This window comes from Colossoma macropomum, unplaced genomic scaffold, assembly GCF_904425465.1.
Source record: "Colossoma macropomum unplaced genomic scaffold, Colossoma_macropomum, whole genome shotgun sequence".
Classification (NCBI taxonomy): domain Eukaryota; kingdom Metazoa; phylum Chordata; class Actinopteri; order Characiformes; family Serrasalmidae; genus Colossoma; species Colossoma macropomum.
This window is the reverse complement of record NW_023494798.1, coordinates 21,950,932-21,967,559: the sequence shown is the minus strand read 5'-3', so window position 1 is coordinate 21,967,559 and position 16,628 is coordinate 21,950,932. Positions and strand designations below refer to the sequence as shown.

The following is a 16,628-nucleotide window of genomic DNA, read 5'->3' as shown; positions in this document are numbered from 1 at the left end:
ATGCTCTGCATACAGTAACTTCACTAAACCTTCAAATGTACAGACTCATCATCTTCCTTTGTCTGACATATTTTGCCAAGCATTTGTTTGTTCAGTCTGTGCTTTTGTTGACTGGTTTCTGATCTCAGGAAATAAAATTCATGATTGATTGAATATAAATTGAAACTTTTTTCAACTTTTTTTCTCCTGACAAAGCTTTTGTATGCCTAGTCGTTCATAAAACAGCCTCTCTTCAGGGAAGGCTTTACACTAGATGTTGAAACATCGCTGTGAAGTGTTGTGATTTGATTGCTTTCAGCCACAGGAGCATTAGTGAGGTGAGGTACTGATGTTAGATGATTAGATATGGATCACAAGTGCCACTCCAACTCATCCCAGAGGAACTGGATAGAGCTCCACTCCAGAGAATACAGTTCCGCTGCTCCACAGCCCAATGCTGGGGACTTTAGATCCCCTCTAGGCAATGTTTGGCACTGGGCATGGTGACATTAGGCTCATGTGTGGCTTCACCAAAGCTTCCCACTCTATTGGCAAAGCTTTTCTATGGAGATTGTATGAGCCGTGTGGGCACACAACTGAGCGCCTTTTCGGTTGGCTTTAATTGACTAATAAGTAGAGCTGTCTGCATACTTTTGGACATACAGGGTTGGTTTCCCAGACAGGAATTAAGCTTATTCCTGGACTAAAGAACATTCTAGAGATTCTATGTTGAAAGGAAAATGCACCAATCGACCCATAATGTAGGAGAGTGTAGGGCACAAACTAACGCAGGGTAAAATGTAACATGAATATTTTATGTAGGTGACATTGTTCAAGTAGAAAATGCTTTTGGTTATCTTCTCATATTCTTCCCATGCGTTTGATTGCTGAGTTGTGAGTTACAGAATTCTCACCTATACTATTTTGATATTTGTGGCTGTAAAACAGCACCAATTTGAAGCATGTAAACAGCTTACATTAAGAGCGAGCCAGGTTAAAGAGCAGCTTCCATATGGCAGGGTTAGCTGTAACACAGTGTTGCATTGTTCCATAGCTTCTCCATGCCTAAATTCACAGCAGTTAATTTTTTGCAAGTTTTAATGCACAGATTCATCAGAATTGTGCTGTAGATGTAATGTAAATAAAACATATTTTAATTTATTGTGCTGATATTTGCTGTTCTACACTGTGGTTACACTGTGTAAATTTGCCACATTTGAGTGTTTTCATAGATTATGTTTTTCATAGGTTATGTTCTTCTGGTTCAAACAAACATGTTCAATTCAGTGTACTAAGATAACTGTTTTGCATTGATTTGCAAGACCTTTTATTACTGTTAAAACTAGTCCTATAGTCTGTCACAATTAACCCCACCTATAATTGTTTTCACGTGTAGCAGAGGTATGTGAGTTAGTTGGTTCAAAATCAGAGTTGAAAACAAATTTCAGACTTTCAGACTAAAATTCTTTTGCTTTGAGTGACCTTATAACTTACCTTAATTATATTTATTTTAATAAAAATGATGTTTCGGTAGTGACAAGCATTAGCATACCTCAAAAATGTTGGCCAGTGCATGACTAGCACACGCAGCTTTGAAATAGATTAAAATAATTAAAACATTGGAAAGCACTTTCTGAATAAAGTTTTTTTTTTTTTTAATAAAATGATAAATCAAATTTTTTCAACTTGAAACTTAGGGATTAGAGAATTGGTCAGCCAACAGGAATTACCCTATAAATGTTGATTTAGTTGAGTCAGATTAAGCTGAGTGTGGTACTGTTTGAGTCTACATCACAGTAGTGCAAGTGAAACCTGGCTTGGCTTTTGCACTTGCACACAAATTTGAGGCAGTGCTCATTTATCAGCAGCAGCAGACAGAACTGGGACTCAGCAACCTTCAGCTGGAAAAAGAGGACAAAATATCCTCCCTGGCTTGCTCCTACTCCCTCCCTCCTTCCTCACTACCTTTCACTCTTTCCGCTTGCTATCATAGCCCATTATTGGTCCTGTGATGTTACTTTGCAGAGTATGTGTGCTGTTGCCATTAAACCATTGCTTCCATTATAGACCCCAAGGGACATATTTCTGTAAGTTTTAGCTTCTGCAGAACAACAAGTGAAGGTATTGTGCATACCTTGCATTCTTGCCCTTAGTACTGCCTGCATGTACACTGTAGCTAATGATTTGTGCGTAATGCTTCACAAGGAAAGAACAGATGTTTTTTAGTCCTACTAGAAGACATGCCATGCCTATACCAGAGATTCCCCTCTATAGTCTAACTGCAGAGAAGAAGGCAAAACATGGATACTGCTTTACCCCTTATCAGATGTTGATGACTCAGGGTAAGGGAAGAGGGGTCGATTGTGGAACAGGTCTGAAGTCCTACAGAGATTTAGGGTCTCAGAGCACTCCCAGTTTACTCTACGGGATCATTTTTTGAGTGTGTTTGTGTTGTGTTGGTGTTTCTTCGAGTGAGGGGATCCCCCCTCACTATCTAGAGTATGTGTGCGAGTCTCCATGTCTGACTCAAATTGCTGGGGAATTGGATTAGACTAATGGGCACATCAGTCCAGCAAAGAGGATTTACCGGAAACATCCCCTAACCATAAAAGCGTGGAATGAGCTTTGCCAGTGGATGTGTATGTGTTCATGAGTGTTATGAGGAGTAGTAAAAGCAAACATTTCTCTTTAAACATATATTTTCCATATATCAGGTATATTTCTACATTAATAGATGAGCACATTTCTGAAGTGCATAACTTTTGGAATAAAGTTGGTTCACTAATCCCTTCTTAAATGTCTGATTGACTTCAGACTATCCAAATACCACCATTGGCAAGTACCTACTTGTGTAGGTATTAGACGTAAATTCCACTGCAAGACAAACTTTTTTTTATTACCGCTGCATTTCATTAGTCATGTCCAATTCTGCCTGCTAGCTAGGTCCCCCACTGTCTCTGATGCTACCAGGCTTGGAGGGTGAGGGTTAGCATAAGCTTCCTCCAACATATGTGGAGCCTGCATCTTTTTTTAAACAACTAATGCACCATTCTTGGACAGCTTGATGTGCTTGGAGGAGAATGCAAACCATTTATTCTGTTAGATCAGCTAACAAATGTCGGCTAGCATTGATGGGAAGAGGGAGAGACCGAAGGAAATATATTCTCTTGGATTCAGGCCACAGATGGCTGTAGGATCACTGGGGACCCAGGGACATTATATAACTTTACATGACGTTAGCGTCACTTTTAGAAGAGAGAGCAGAGAAGAAACTCAAACAGGAGCAAGACATGACAAAATGACAGTGGCTATCCATGGTCTACTTCACATAGAGGTATTATTATGTATTATGTTGACAGTCTGTTGATAAAATTGTGTAAATTTACTGCACAATTTGGAAACACATTTTTATCATTTTAGGCAATACACAGGCTGTATAGAGTACAACATCAGACTATGCAATCCAACAGAGTTTTAGCAAAATTTATTTAGTGAAGAGTAGGTCTATACAGTAGGTCTATACTATACAGTGGGGTAAACACCCATTTAAACTGATTTTGCAGTCATGCTTCAAAATTAGCATAAAAATAATGCAGTGCAGAATGACAGAATGTATTAATTCGATTAATTAAAATGTGTGCATGTATTTATATATTAGGATGTGTCTGTGTGGGTGTGTGTGTGAGAGAGAGAGAGACAGAGAGTTTGTGTGTGAGCGTTATGCAGTGCATATTGGGATTACGATGATGAGGATGAGGATGACGGTGGCAGTGACACTGAGTGCAGTAATGCGATAGGTTTGGTTCCTGCTGCAGCGTGTGAGGGACTGCGAGCGCCGCAGGAGTGTGTCTGAGGCCGGAGTGTAAACGTCATCCATCCAGAAGTCCAGAGACTCGGGGGCCTGAAAAACAGAGATCATGGTGGTGAACATTTTCATCTTCATTATATTGCACTGTATTTTATCAATTAAATAAAACACTTTATTTAACATTTATCTTGTATTTTTGAAAATGTAAATTTATAAATGAAATGAATACATTTCTTTCTAAAAGATAAATACATTGTTTAATGGTAAAAATCTTATCCTGTAAAACATACAAAATCCATTTATGAAAAAAGTCTTTGCAATTGGATTTGTGATCAAAGATTTTGGAACTGTATGTGAATATAGTCATATATGCATGCTGTATATGAAGCAGAATAGACATCCTTTTAATAATGTTAAAATATTGGTTTGTGGACAAAGCAACTATATAAATGACTGAATGACTGCCCATAGCCTACTTCATGTGTAATAATGATCATTCGATCATTTATCACAGTTTAATTTCAGGCAGCCAAGTTGTATTATATACCTTAATTCCTTATTTTTAATAGAGTGCAAAAATCTTTTCTTTCTTATGCACAGAATATTTTAGGCAATAATTATACCAACAAGCCTATTGAATCTCAAATTCTTTTCCATCTGATTCTAATACACAGCTCTTGAAATAGTCACTATTATATCACTATTCTGCTGCTAACCATCTTGTCAATCAGAAGTGCTGCTGAAATCTTCAGTGATGCTGAAATCTTCTTGGATCCCTGCTATCTGCTAATTTATTTCAACCACTTTCTTCTGTTGAAAATAAAAGTGTAATTTTATGCAAAAAAAATACCATTATAAGAAATACCATTATGCCACTGGATGAACTAGGCAATAATGCCTGAACTGCAAGCAATCTCCTGTCTTTGAACAAGCAATGTAAAAGCTACTTTTCGTAATGAATGCAGCCTAAAGCAAACCCTGAAGGTCATTCACAGAGAGGAAATAGTGGGATTACCTGTAAGTCAAAGGGTGTCAGCTCTGTCTGGCTCCAGGAGACTTTGGGGCGGTCAGTGAGGCGCAGGTTAGAGCTCTGCATGGAGCTGTGCAGTGGAGCTCTGTGGGCTTCAGGGATGAGGTGAGAACTCTTTCTTCTCTCCTGCGCAGCATGGGCCTCTTTCTTACACGGTCTGTCATGCTGCTCTGCCTGTGATAGTATGCAAAGCAAGACACATACAAATAAACACAAGCCTTTATGCACACAAACAAGCAAATATGTGCATAGTCTGTGTGTGTGTGTGTGTGTGTGTGTCTTTAAGTAGTGGTGGAGTAACAGGAGGAAGTATCTAGAGGCACTGTAACTTGGCAGACTATTAATTAATGTTCCATACAAACTGTACACATATATGTGAATTCCAATATTTTCTACTTAGATGTGTTACTTTGAGCAGGGACCTGGGAAGGTATTTTAAGTTGGGGTTGCTGAAATTTTAAGCAGCATATAGGTGATGTAGACAGTAAAGTCAAGCAAAATTATATTTCTTTAATTTTTTCAATGTTTTGGATAATTTACATAAAATAGAGCATGTCATCATGTTCATAATGACAGCAATATGCACACGTAACTGACACATCAAGCTGCTGATGTCCACTCTGCTCTCTCTGGGTCCCCACGAAAGATATGCAAATGAGCTGAGCAGCGATTGTTAATATATGGTGTGGAAACCAGTTGTGCCATGCCCATAGTCTAGCTACAAGCTGAAGGTCCAATACTTGAATGCACACAGAGCAGGATATATAATGGGAAAACAATGCATTTAAACTAATACTAATTGTGACTAATATTGCAATTATGATTTAAATGTGATTATTTTCCATAAATTAAGCTCTAGGTCATTTAAAGTAGACTAGCACATCCATTTTTTTGGCACTGGGGCTTGATTTTGAAAATATATAAATAAAAAATGTAATAAAATTATAGACTCCACCATGAAACAATTATACTAACATCTTTATTACACTTTGATTATTGTTTTAAACTATTTTAAAATCTGGGATGCTGCAGGCCCCTCAGTACCCCCACTTCTCAGGGGGCCAAGAATTCCTCACCCCTTACATGTGTGGGTGTGCGTATATGTGTGCTTGTACCTACCTGAGCAGGACATGTGTGCTGTTCTTTGCTGTAGCTGACGCTCCACTCACGCTGCTGTTCGGAGCCGCTGCTCTCTGTGTGGCTCCTGGAGGCCCTGCGTGTGAACAGACCTCTGCGTTTGGCTGCGGCCCCCTCAGCCCCCTCCAGCTCTGGGTTAGGCCTGGGGCTTCCCTGCTGCTGCTGCTGAGCGCTTGGCATACAGCCCTGTGCAGCCTGGTGGTGTGCGCACAGCTGCTCTGAGTGTGTGTGCACTAGTTTTCCTCTTTGCTCCAATCGATTCAGTGTGGCGAGGACCAATGCCAGCTGTTCCCGCAGCTCCGAGATAGGCTCCAGCCGCTGCTCCAGTTCTGTGACCCGCTGCAGCAGCCGGCCTACACCCCACCGCACCCCTTCCTCAGGGCCCTCCAGAGAGTGGAAGAGCCGCCGGAGCTTCCCCAAACGCTCCCGTCGCTCTGGCAACCCAGCCCCACCTCCCTCCTGACTTCCGCCCGCTTCTCCAGGTAGCACCGCCATTGAACCACACATACTAATGTCGTCCAGGAAACGGAAGATGGCACTGATGTCGTCCTCACCAATATCGGGATTATCTATGGAAAGTTTGTCGCTTAGCATGAGGCTTCTCAGGGCACGGCGGTCAGGAGGGTCTGTCTGAGTGGCCACATTAGACACGCCATCACCCGGAGAACAATCATACCACGCATCCAAACTCAGCCCGCTCAGACGCTTCAGCGTGTCCCGTACTGACCTGACGATGAATGGGTCGAAGCCTGGAATGTCAAAGCTACTGTTATCAAAGCTAAGTTTAGCTAATTTAGGTTTAGCTAATCCAGATTTATCCAGCACAGACCTTTCAGATCCAGGTCTCCGTGCTTTGTTTTTATCTAGTCCAGACTTTTCCTCTTCCTCAGGCCTGCTGTCAATGTCCAGACTGTGGCTTTTGGTGGCCATGGCTGGACTCTGGTGGCTTCTCTCCATCACTGTCGGCCCAAAGTAAGTGGAGCTTTGCAGGTCATCGAGACTTTTGTGCTTCTGGTCAAAGGAAGTCTGTGCAGTAGGGTGTACATTTGTGGAAGGAGCATGCATTTGTGCGACGGGTGCATGTGTGTGCACATGTGGATCATGCATTGGCATGGCAGGCCCTTGTGAATGTGTTAGCATGTCATTTGTCTGTGTAGCATGCACATAGGGGTTTGCAGCCTGGCCCTGCACATGTGTTGAAAGATGGTGCGCATGTGTTGGTGCATCATGCAAGTGCGTTGCAGAGTCATGTTGGTACACAGTAGAATCAGGATACGGATTCTTGTAGGTGCGGAAGGGGACGTCCTCCCCCCCATCTGTGACTCCTTCCTGGGCTTGCTCTGATTGCCTGTTGCTTTCCATAGGGACAAACGGTAATAAGTTGTGGAACTCCCCCTTAAACATGCTCCTCTTCTGAGCACAAGAGTAAATAGGCTCCGCATCCGAACCAGCAGCCGAGACCTTGCTGGATGACTCCTGGTTCCTCGTGCATTCACCAGGAATGTCAATGGAATGCGTGCTCTGCATGCTGTCTTGGTTGAGTGTGTGTGAGGCAGGGTGCGTGTGAGCACGAAAGTGTGATGGAGTCTGTGTGTGCAAGACCTCAGCGTTCATTCTGATCAGTCCTTCAGTGGAGCCCTCGTATTTAGAGCCTGGGGCTATAGCCCCACCCCCTGCTTGTAGCCAATCACAGCGAGGACATCCCTGACCGCAGGCCAGGCAAGTGGCCTGGGACTGGTCAGCGTGTGTATGCGAGGGAGGCAGACGTGTGTGTGTGAGCAGGTTGAAGAGTGAGACCACATCAGCAGCCGCAGACAGGCGGTTACTGCAGGGGGGGTGCAGCCGCTCACGGAACAGAGTGGCAGGAAAACATGGGTCACGGCAGGCTGTGGAATACAGGAGACTGCGCAGCTCCAGCAGCGGCTGCAGCTCATAGCGTCCACTCAGATACACACACACGTCTGCATACGACAGGCGGCCACGGCACACACCCAGCACCTCCAGGATCTCCAGCAGCACCAGAGGGTCATCAGCGCTATCTGACATAACTGCAGCAAAGCTAAACAGACAACTCTCACTGTCCTAACGGTCACTCACCTGTGTTCCCACTTATGTGCAAAAACTACTCTCAAACAGCCAACATTTAGGCATGTACATAATCCACACACTAGCAGCTGGTGCACTAGGACAATAGGACATACTGCATTAGATGCACAGTGCCAAAGAGAAAGAGGTTCCTTGGCAAACTTGAGTTAGAGGACACAAATACACATGTATCTGCAGCATTAGATGCACAGTGCAAAAGAGAAAAAGAGCATCCTTTTACAAGAAAAATACCAATTCTGCCAGTTTCAGTGACCTACCTACCTGACCCATGCAAAATACAGTGGACACCCTTGACTTTCTGTCGACAGCCGCCGATGGCTCTCTCTTTAACAGCTCACTCCATTCACATCAAATTCAATCCCAGACTACTCACTGAGAAAAAAGGCAACCAGGTCATCTTTCCACAGTGACAGACTTTCCTTGAAAATGATAACTGCTTTGACTTTAAAAGACTCTTCTGCAGTTTTTCTGAGCTGAATACAACCAGCTCGGCAAGGAAAATGTAAAGGGGAAAAAAGCAATTCCATGAAGCTGAAATCAAGTACATCACTGCAGAGTGCTGACCTTATTCAAAGCCTTAAAATAGCCACTGTCGTTGAAGCACATCTTTAGATCTTCGTTATTTATTTCCTACCCGTATACCGTCCGGCCCCGCCTCCTGAGCTAGGATTGGCTAGAAGTATCACGCGTCCTTCGCAGGGATTGGTTGGTAGTATCGCCTCTCCCACGCTAGGATTGGCTAATAGAAGCAGACTCAAAAGCACTTTCACGTATATTTGCATACAGAGGAATTCGTAGTGAAACTGGTTCATACATAAACGGAAAGAAATTTTAGCTGTGTCCAAAGTTATGAATAGAGCTGTAGACGATTCCCTGATTATTAAGAAACCTGGATAACACTGAGAATGAAAATAATAAAATTAACACCCTGAATGCTTCTTATTGGAAAGTGGTGTTTAAAAATTCAGGCAGATAACTTAAAAAGGCTATATTTACAGTACATTATTTATCATTCAATAACTTGGTGTTCCTGAAAACTTCCCAAATAAAGCATCATGAAATAATGATAATAAATAAACCATTTTCTGGTCTCTATATTATAGTATATTAATCTACACGTTAGTGTCAAGTTTACCATGCAATACGTGTAAAATATACAAATTCTCAACTTTGGATTTTCGCAATAACCAATCCCAGTGAACGTGCTAGGATCGGCTAATAACCCAGCAAACACACAACAGTCACAATGCTGTCAGCTTCCTTACAGCCTTGCTACAACGTTGTCAGAACGTGTTGCTGTTTACGTTGTCTGAACAACAGAACCTCATTATTAAGTAGCGTTGCCGTACGGTATTAGGACTACCTGTTGCCTTAGCAGTTACTTAGCAAAATTCCATTGACTTCCACGCACATCATAATGGAACTAATGAAGGGTTCTAGGAGGGTGACTTGAAGAACCACCACACTGTCACAATGTTGTCAGATAACGTTGTCACAACTTTCTGCAGAACTATATTTCGACGTTGTGACGCTGTGGGCACCAAAACAAGAGGCTGTCGCAATTAACTGTGTTTGCGATAATTTGTTTCAAGAGCAGTTCGTTGTGGAGGCGGGATTAGAAACATAGGTGAAAAAATAACGCCACAATTCAGTGTAGCATGAGACAAGTATATCACCAAACCTGATCGCCATCACTGGGTCACCTGACCGAGAGTTCTTCGTCTAAAAACTCCCACTGTCCCGCGCCTCATCCAGTAAACGGCCCATATGCTACATTTATCTATTAAGTCTTTTTGTTACCAAGACTGATATTTGTAAAGGGTCTCTGTTCTGATTGGCTGCCCTGTATTGTGCCTCATTGGAAAAGCAGTCTGGACTAAATCCTCCTTATAACGTCAGTGTGAGTGGGCGGGGCTAAACTGCTGTAAGATTAATTTATAATATATGTAAATACGTTGGGTTTCGTGACATCACAGAAATTCAGAACAGGCTGTTTTTGTAGTTTCCAAAAAAACTAGTGAGGAAAAGTGAGGAAAATCCGTTCATTTTCCATGATATGACCCCTTTAACGCTGACAAAACAGGTCAGCCAGACACTCTAGAGACGACATGCACACACGCACGCACGTTTCTCTGCACCAACTTGTAACATTGAGGAAAACTGAGCTTTTCTAGCCTGCTGGAGGGGAAATAGAGTGAATGAGATTGAGAACTGCACACCTATGCCATCTAACGACAGAACCAGAGACAGTCGAGCTGATCCTCATTGAGCATCGCTGTAAAGCCCATTGTGTATCTCTTTCTCTCTCTCTCTCTCTCTCTCTCTCTCTCTCTCACACACACACACACACACACACACACACACACACACACACACACACACACACACACACACTAATTCATCCCAGCCACAAGCAAGTCACATCTAATGAAACTCCTCATATATTCATGTTCATCCCTCCTGAAAATGGTACTTTGGCATCACCACTAGGGGGCGATAGACCGTTACAGCGCTTTGATCATGATGCATGTTAAACTCAGAGGCCATCTGGAATGTGTCTGTGTATTTATGCGTTTAAAGAGGAATTCCACGGATTGTTTGAAGTTTCTGTTAAGTCGTTGACATGTAAACAGTCATTCAGGGTGATCTGATGTGAAATGGTGCGTATAGGGAAACAAAGACTGATTTCTTTACAATGGTGGTGATAGGAACCAGGGGCCCTGATGCCTACAGTGCAAATAGTAATTTTATTTGATCTCCACATTGAACCTACACGTGCCTTCTGAGTACAGATTATGTTGTTAATGGTAAAATACTGGTAAATCCAATATTTTTTTTGTTTGATTTTTGCAATACAGCACCCCATATGTAAATCTCCTCCAGGTCAAAACCTTCTCAGACCTGTGCAGAAACAATGTCTCAGGCATTAGTCAGCACATTAACCATTTCATAAAAAACGTTCTGTGTGGGAGCTTACACAGGCTTGGGACAGATGTTTAGGACATCTGGTTTCTATCACCACCACTGTGAATAATTCTGATTTTCTCTAGAACAGCACATTTCACATCACACCACCCTGAATTTGTTTACATCTTACAGTTTAATTATGCTGCTGGGTTGTGCAAATTATTTTTTGAAAAATTGGTAAATCCTCTTTAACCCGTTAAAAACCCAGGCTTATTACATACTACGACTTATTATTCAGTAACTTCAGGGATGTCAACGTAAACTAGTTGAGCTATTCTTAGGTTATAGAATTGTGTAATAAAACAATAAAACTGTCCATTTAAGGGGTTAATATGTCTTCTGTTCATATTAATAATCTTGCTGGTAGTTGTTAGCTCATGGAAAAGATCTGTGACGGACACTGGTCTGTCTTTTTTGCACAGAGCAGCAATATAGTTAGGAAGGAGTGGTGTACTTTACAAAGCAATATTTTCTCAGTTACATGACTGAAACCAAAAGTTAAGGCTGTCTGATAACAGATAAAATTCCTGTTGTTTTTTGTTTGTCTTTTGTTTCCAACTCACTGTTGAAATATTTTGTGAAACGCAATTCCAGAACTTATTTCTGATCTTTAGTTTATAGTCAGCTGAAAAAAAAAAAGAAATGAAAAAATGATTAGTTGATTAGTGTTTGTTTGTGCATCAAGATATAAATGTATATTTGTATTGGAACATTGCTCAAGGGTTTCCATGTTCTGGTGAAAATGATAGGAAATGTTTTGATGGGTGTGTACAGTGTTTTGATGCAATGTGGGTGTGTGTATGCAAGCTTTGATGCATTGATTATGTCGTCAATTTCTCCGATGTCTTTGTTTTTTATCATTTGTTTGGGTTTGTTGGTGAGTCACTATGCTACTCACTAGATAGATAAACTAAGTGAGTGTGTATGTGTGTGAGAAAGAAGCTGAGTTGTAGCCTGATTAGGTCTAAACCATTTATGTTTATTGCGTTTAAAAAAGAAGGTTGGAAGCCTATGAACATAACCCCAGGATTGTATAAATACATACCAGAGCCAGTCACTACTAATCAGTATTATTAAAATGATGGTGAAAATGTAAAAAAAAATGAATATAGCAAAGAAATGTGTAGCAAATAGCAAAGAAATGTGTTACTTTTTCTTCCGCCTTCTCCCTGTACTTCTCACGCACACACACAGACACAGAGAGCCATATGAGATGCAGTGAATGCTCTAGAATGGCAGATCATTTACAGTTTCTTCCGAAACAGACAGTTTGTGTGGCAGTTTATTTAATACTAATGCAAAGGCTTTTAAATATATTTTTGCATGTCCACTTTTTACCGATTTTCACTGAAGAAATCACAAAGAATTTTCCCTTTTAAAAGTATCTGTATTGGTATTGGTATCAGGATATTGGCCTTAGTAGTACTTATCATTATAAGAAAATTACTGGTATCATCCCTCCCTACACATTTACTACACATTTTCTGATACACATACAGTGCCTTGCAAAAGCATTCAACCCAGGGGCGTAGCCACAGGTGATCCTTGGCATACCCAGATTGATCACTGTCATACCAAGCAAGGAAAGAACATTTATTAAGTCTGTTTTTTTAAGATAGTAAATTTTGATTTTGTTTTCTAGGAGCGCAGTCACTGTAGTACTTCTTCTAGATTTCTCAGTTTGCACATGTGCGAAACAGACAGCGGTACTAGAAATAAGCAAGCAGCGTTGCCAGGAGAGGGCAGCAAAACACTTTTGGAGCAGCGCTGAAACCAAATACATGCTTGACGAAATAAAGGATTTAAATTTTCTTCATTTTCTAGATGATGTATGTTCATATTTTCTTTTTGTTCATAAAGTAAAAAAAAAGCCACGACATGGAGTTTTACAGTACAGTTACGTCACGTCTGCTTTGAGTTTATTGGCTGATTGTAAAGCAGAAATCCGATTACTGCCTGGCTCACGTAGACCCAGAGTTTGTCCATTATTTCATTACTCGGATTACTGACAAAATCTGATTTTCTGCAGTTATCGGAATATTAAGTGCATGTAAACACACTCACTGTCATGCTGAAATGTGAATTTTCTCCTAAACCTTAGTCTGAAACACGTTGTCTTGCAGCATCTCCCTGTTTTTTGCACCATACAGCTGTCCTCCAGTTTTAAGATGCCCTGTCCCTGCTGAGGATAAACATCCCCACAACATGATTTCACTGTTGGGATGGTGTTTGTTGAGGAACACTGGGCAGTGTTAGGTTTGCGCTACACCTAGTGCTCTGAATTTTGGCCAAAAAGCTCTGATCTGACCACAAAATCATATCCCACTTTTTAGCAGGATCAGTCTGATGCTTTCAAACTCCAGATGTGTATTGATGTGTATTTTCTTCAGTAATGGCTTCTTTCAAGCCACCTTTTGATACAGATAAGTTAAATACAGAACTTTTAATATTGTTGACAGGTGCACCTTCAACCCAGTCTTAGCCACCAAACTATGTAGCTCCTTTAAAGTGATTGATTGCCTCTCTGAGGCTTTCCTCACAAGTCTTGCTGTGATGCTGAGTTTTGAGGGATGGCCTTGTCTAAGCAGCGTCTGGGTGGTATGATGCAGCTTCCATTTTATCGCAGTTGATCCAACAGTGCCTACTGGAGTCTCCGAACACTTGGATATCACTTTGTAGCCATTTCCTGTCTTGTGCATGTCTATAATTGTATCTCTAATTTCCTTAGAATTATTGGTCTTACCAAATTCAGTCAATTCAGTCTCACCAGTGGTACCTGAATTAAGGAGGTCCTTTATCCAATTTTTTAGGATAGGTTTTTAGGTTTATTCAAACAGCATTTTTTAGTTAGTAATCTTTGTCACAGAATATGTTCTGACATAAAACCAATATAATTTTAAATAAATTGCTTTTGTCTTTTAAAATAAAACATGACACAGCACAAAGTATCAAAGTGTCTAGATGAATTTGATGACTTTTAAAGTGGGTCAAACACTTTACATACAAACCATAGAATTCTCTATAGTGCTTACTGTTATGACACAATACTGAATGGCCTCTGCTTCACTCTGTCTTACTTCTGTTATTTCTTCATGTGAAGACTGTCAGAGCTGAGGTCATACATTTCGGCTGAGCAAAATAAATGTGCAAACAGGAAATAAACACCTTGAATGAACATGCATCACCATGACAAAAAGACAAATGCACACTCACAATGGAAGGGTGCACGGAAGTTCACACACTTCCTGAAACAGACTGCTAACGTTGTTCACAATTCAAGCTGCATGCCTAAAGTTCCCTCCAGGCATACTAGGCAGGTTAAAGCAAAATTTAATTGTTCCCCATAGTATGTTTCATTAAAGAAGTGAATTGTGAAGCAAAAGTACAGAATGTTAGTCCAATATTTTTGCTGCAAATTGCTTGCACACTATAAATTCACTGTAATGTACCTGTAAGCCACTGACATTACCTCTTCACGTAATCACTGAACTGGTTAAAGGGGAATTACACCAACATTGTAAACATGATGTATAATTCAAGGGTTGAGATGTATACAAAGTCATTCGGAGTGGATTGATCGGAAATAGTTGGATTGTAGAGAAACTTCCAGACTCAGATTTCCTTACAGTGGTGGTGATAGGAACCAGGGGTTGCCATGTCAAGAACGCGAACAGAACCATTTTATTTACTATCCAGTAACTTGCTGGATAGTAAGGGACTATTTTGCCTTAGAACACCCTCCCTGTACCTCTCCAGCCTATGTTTAACTATCTTAAAAAATGTTTCAGCAACGGCGTAAGGCAGCATATTCGTAACCATTTTGTGTAATTACTTTCTGTGAGGGAGCTTTTAGAAGCATTTAACTTTTTGAATGTCTGGTTCCTATCACCACCACTGTAAACAATTCTGATTATCTGCTATTTAATATAGTAGATATCAGCTATAATTTTGCAGTCTGAATCATTTGGATAGACTCTTTGTTTTCTCACTAAAAACAGTACTTTATTGGCCATTTCAGCCTTTATCATTACAGAAAATGTTTCCCAAAATATAATTTCAAAGTCTATGAGACACAGTAAGAGTAACCAGGAAGGGCTAGAAATAAAGGAGCAGAGAATAAATAAGGAAATTTAGGGTTAGTTTGTGATCACTCAATCCACAGTGTGACTCACTGTTGTGATTATGGGAAATATCTGTTAATGGTTTGGCCTTCGGCACTTCCCGCTGCTTTCTCATTACTGACCTGTTGAATGAAGTGCTGATCAGTGTGGGAGTTTGAACCTCTTAAAAAAAAACAGTAAACACCACTTTCATAAATTTTGATTTTTTGTGATATACGTTGTTGGGAGTGGATTTTACATATACAAGGAATATCAGTGCTATACTACGATTGATACCACTTTTATTCAAAAATAAAACAGCATTTTTTGATTGCATATACTGCAATTTGGAATGAAAATCTTCAAATTACAATTCAAGAGAGAGAAGCCTGGAAGAGAAGCGTTTTAAGACAAGTTATAAAACAGAGAGAAGGAAACACAGCATATGGATGTGCTGAATTATGGATTTCCAAAGTCTGAGGGCCACAGCACCAAATGATCTGCCCCATTTGATGTCAGTCTTATCTTATGGACCACTAGTTGACCAGTATTGGTGGACCTAAGAGTGTGAAATCGGGTGTGGGGCTGCAAGAGCTCAGAGAGATAAGTTGGAGCAAGACCATGAACATGTTTAAATGGGAGAAGTAAAAGTTTGTACCTTTTTAAATGCGAGATTGGCAGCCAGTGTAGTTGACGGCAGGGACGGATTACCAACCAGGCCAGTGCCCAAGGGCCTTGGGGGGCCTCACACCACAAGGCTCATGGGGGCTCAAAATATTTGGGACAATCCATGGCACAAATAACTTCCAAAGATGATCGTGCCCAGAAGCCCTGCAAGACTATGATCTCTAGCTGGCTGACGGAGTATGGTTGTGATGTGTGTGGAGCGCTTAGTGTGTGTAAGGAGCCTATAACTGCCGAATTTTGAAGTTGGAGTCTATTTAGTGTCTTACCAGGGATGACAATTAAAAGGGAATTACAGTAATCTAAACATGAGGTGAAGGTATGAACCAGGGTTTCCACGGTTTTCATATGGGTCAAAGTTGGGCAATGAGGTGGAGCTGATAATAAGCATTTATACGAGTGACCTAATGTGGGGTTTAAATAAGAGAGTATAGGATTGAACATTATGTTCATACATTATGTTCATCATAAATTGCATACAATGTTACAGGGTTTGACAGCCACAACATCAATATCCCTTAAAAACTCAGGGGTTGGTAGAAGCAGGGTTTTAGAATCAACAAGCAAAATGTATGTTTTGTCTGGATTCAAGAAAATTGGAGTTTATCTATAGTTTTCAGTCATGGATGCCTACAGGTAATGAAATGGGAAGGAGAGCTGTGGTGGACCAAGTACTGAGATAAATTGGAGTGTCATCATTCTGCATGTGCTTTACACATACACATACACACAAACAACAAAGTTTTTCTTCTTTTCTCCTTCTTTGACCATAATGATTCTCTGTGGGTGGTAAGTAGCAAGAGAATAACCCCATCCA

At 40.8% G+C, this 16,628-nt stretch overlaps 1 protein-coding gene across 1 annotated transcript; it reads right to left on the bottom strand.

Moving 5' to 3' along the window:
* Positions 1 to 3,164: 3,164 nt before the first annotated feature.
* si:dkey-88e18.8 (major intrinsically disordered Notch2-binding receptor 1) lies at positions 3,165 to 8,618 on the bottom strand. The gene is made up of 4 exons (XM_036585192.1): positions 8,322 to 8,618; positions 5,937 to 8,013; positions 4,803 to 4,991; positions 3,165 to 3,880 (listed from the first exon to the last, which is right to left on the bottom strand). The coding sequence occupies exons 2-4, from the start codon at positions 7,998 to 8,000 to the stop codon at positions 3,698 to 3,700; spliced, it is 2,436 nt and encodes an 811-aa protein (XP_036441085.1). The 5' UTR covers positions 8,001 to 8,013; positions 8,322 to 8,618; the 3' UTR covers positions 3,165 to 3,697.
* Between the last annotated feature and the right edge of the window lie 8,010 nt (positions 8,619 to 16,628).

Excerpts from the sequence above, each read along its gene's own strand:
- si:dkey-88e18.8 (XM_036585192.1), bottom strand. The coding sequence starts at position 8,000 with ATGTCAGATAGCGCTGATGACCCTCTGGTGCTGCTGGAGATCCTGGAG. Across the intron at positions 4,992-5,936 it reads AGCACACATGTCCTGCTCAG|GCAGAGCAGCATGACAGACC; the intron begins GTAGGTACAAGC and ends ATACTATCACAG. Across the intron at positions 3,881-4,802 it reads TGACACCCTTTGACTTACAG|GCCCCCGAGTCTCTGGACTT; the intron begins GTAATCCCACTA and ends TCTGTTTTTCAG.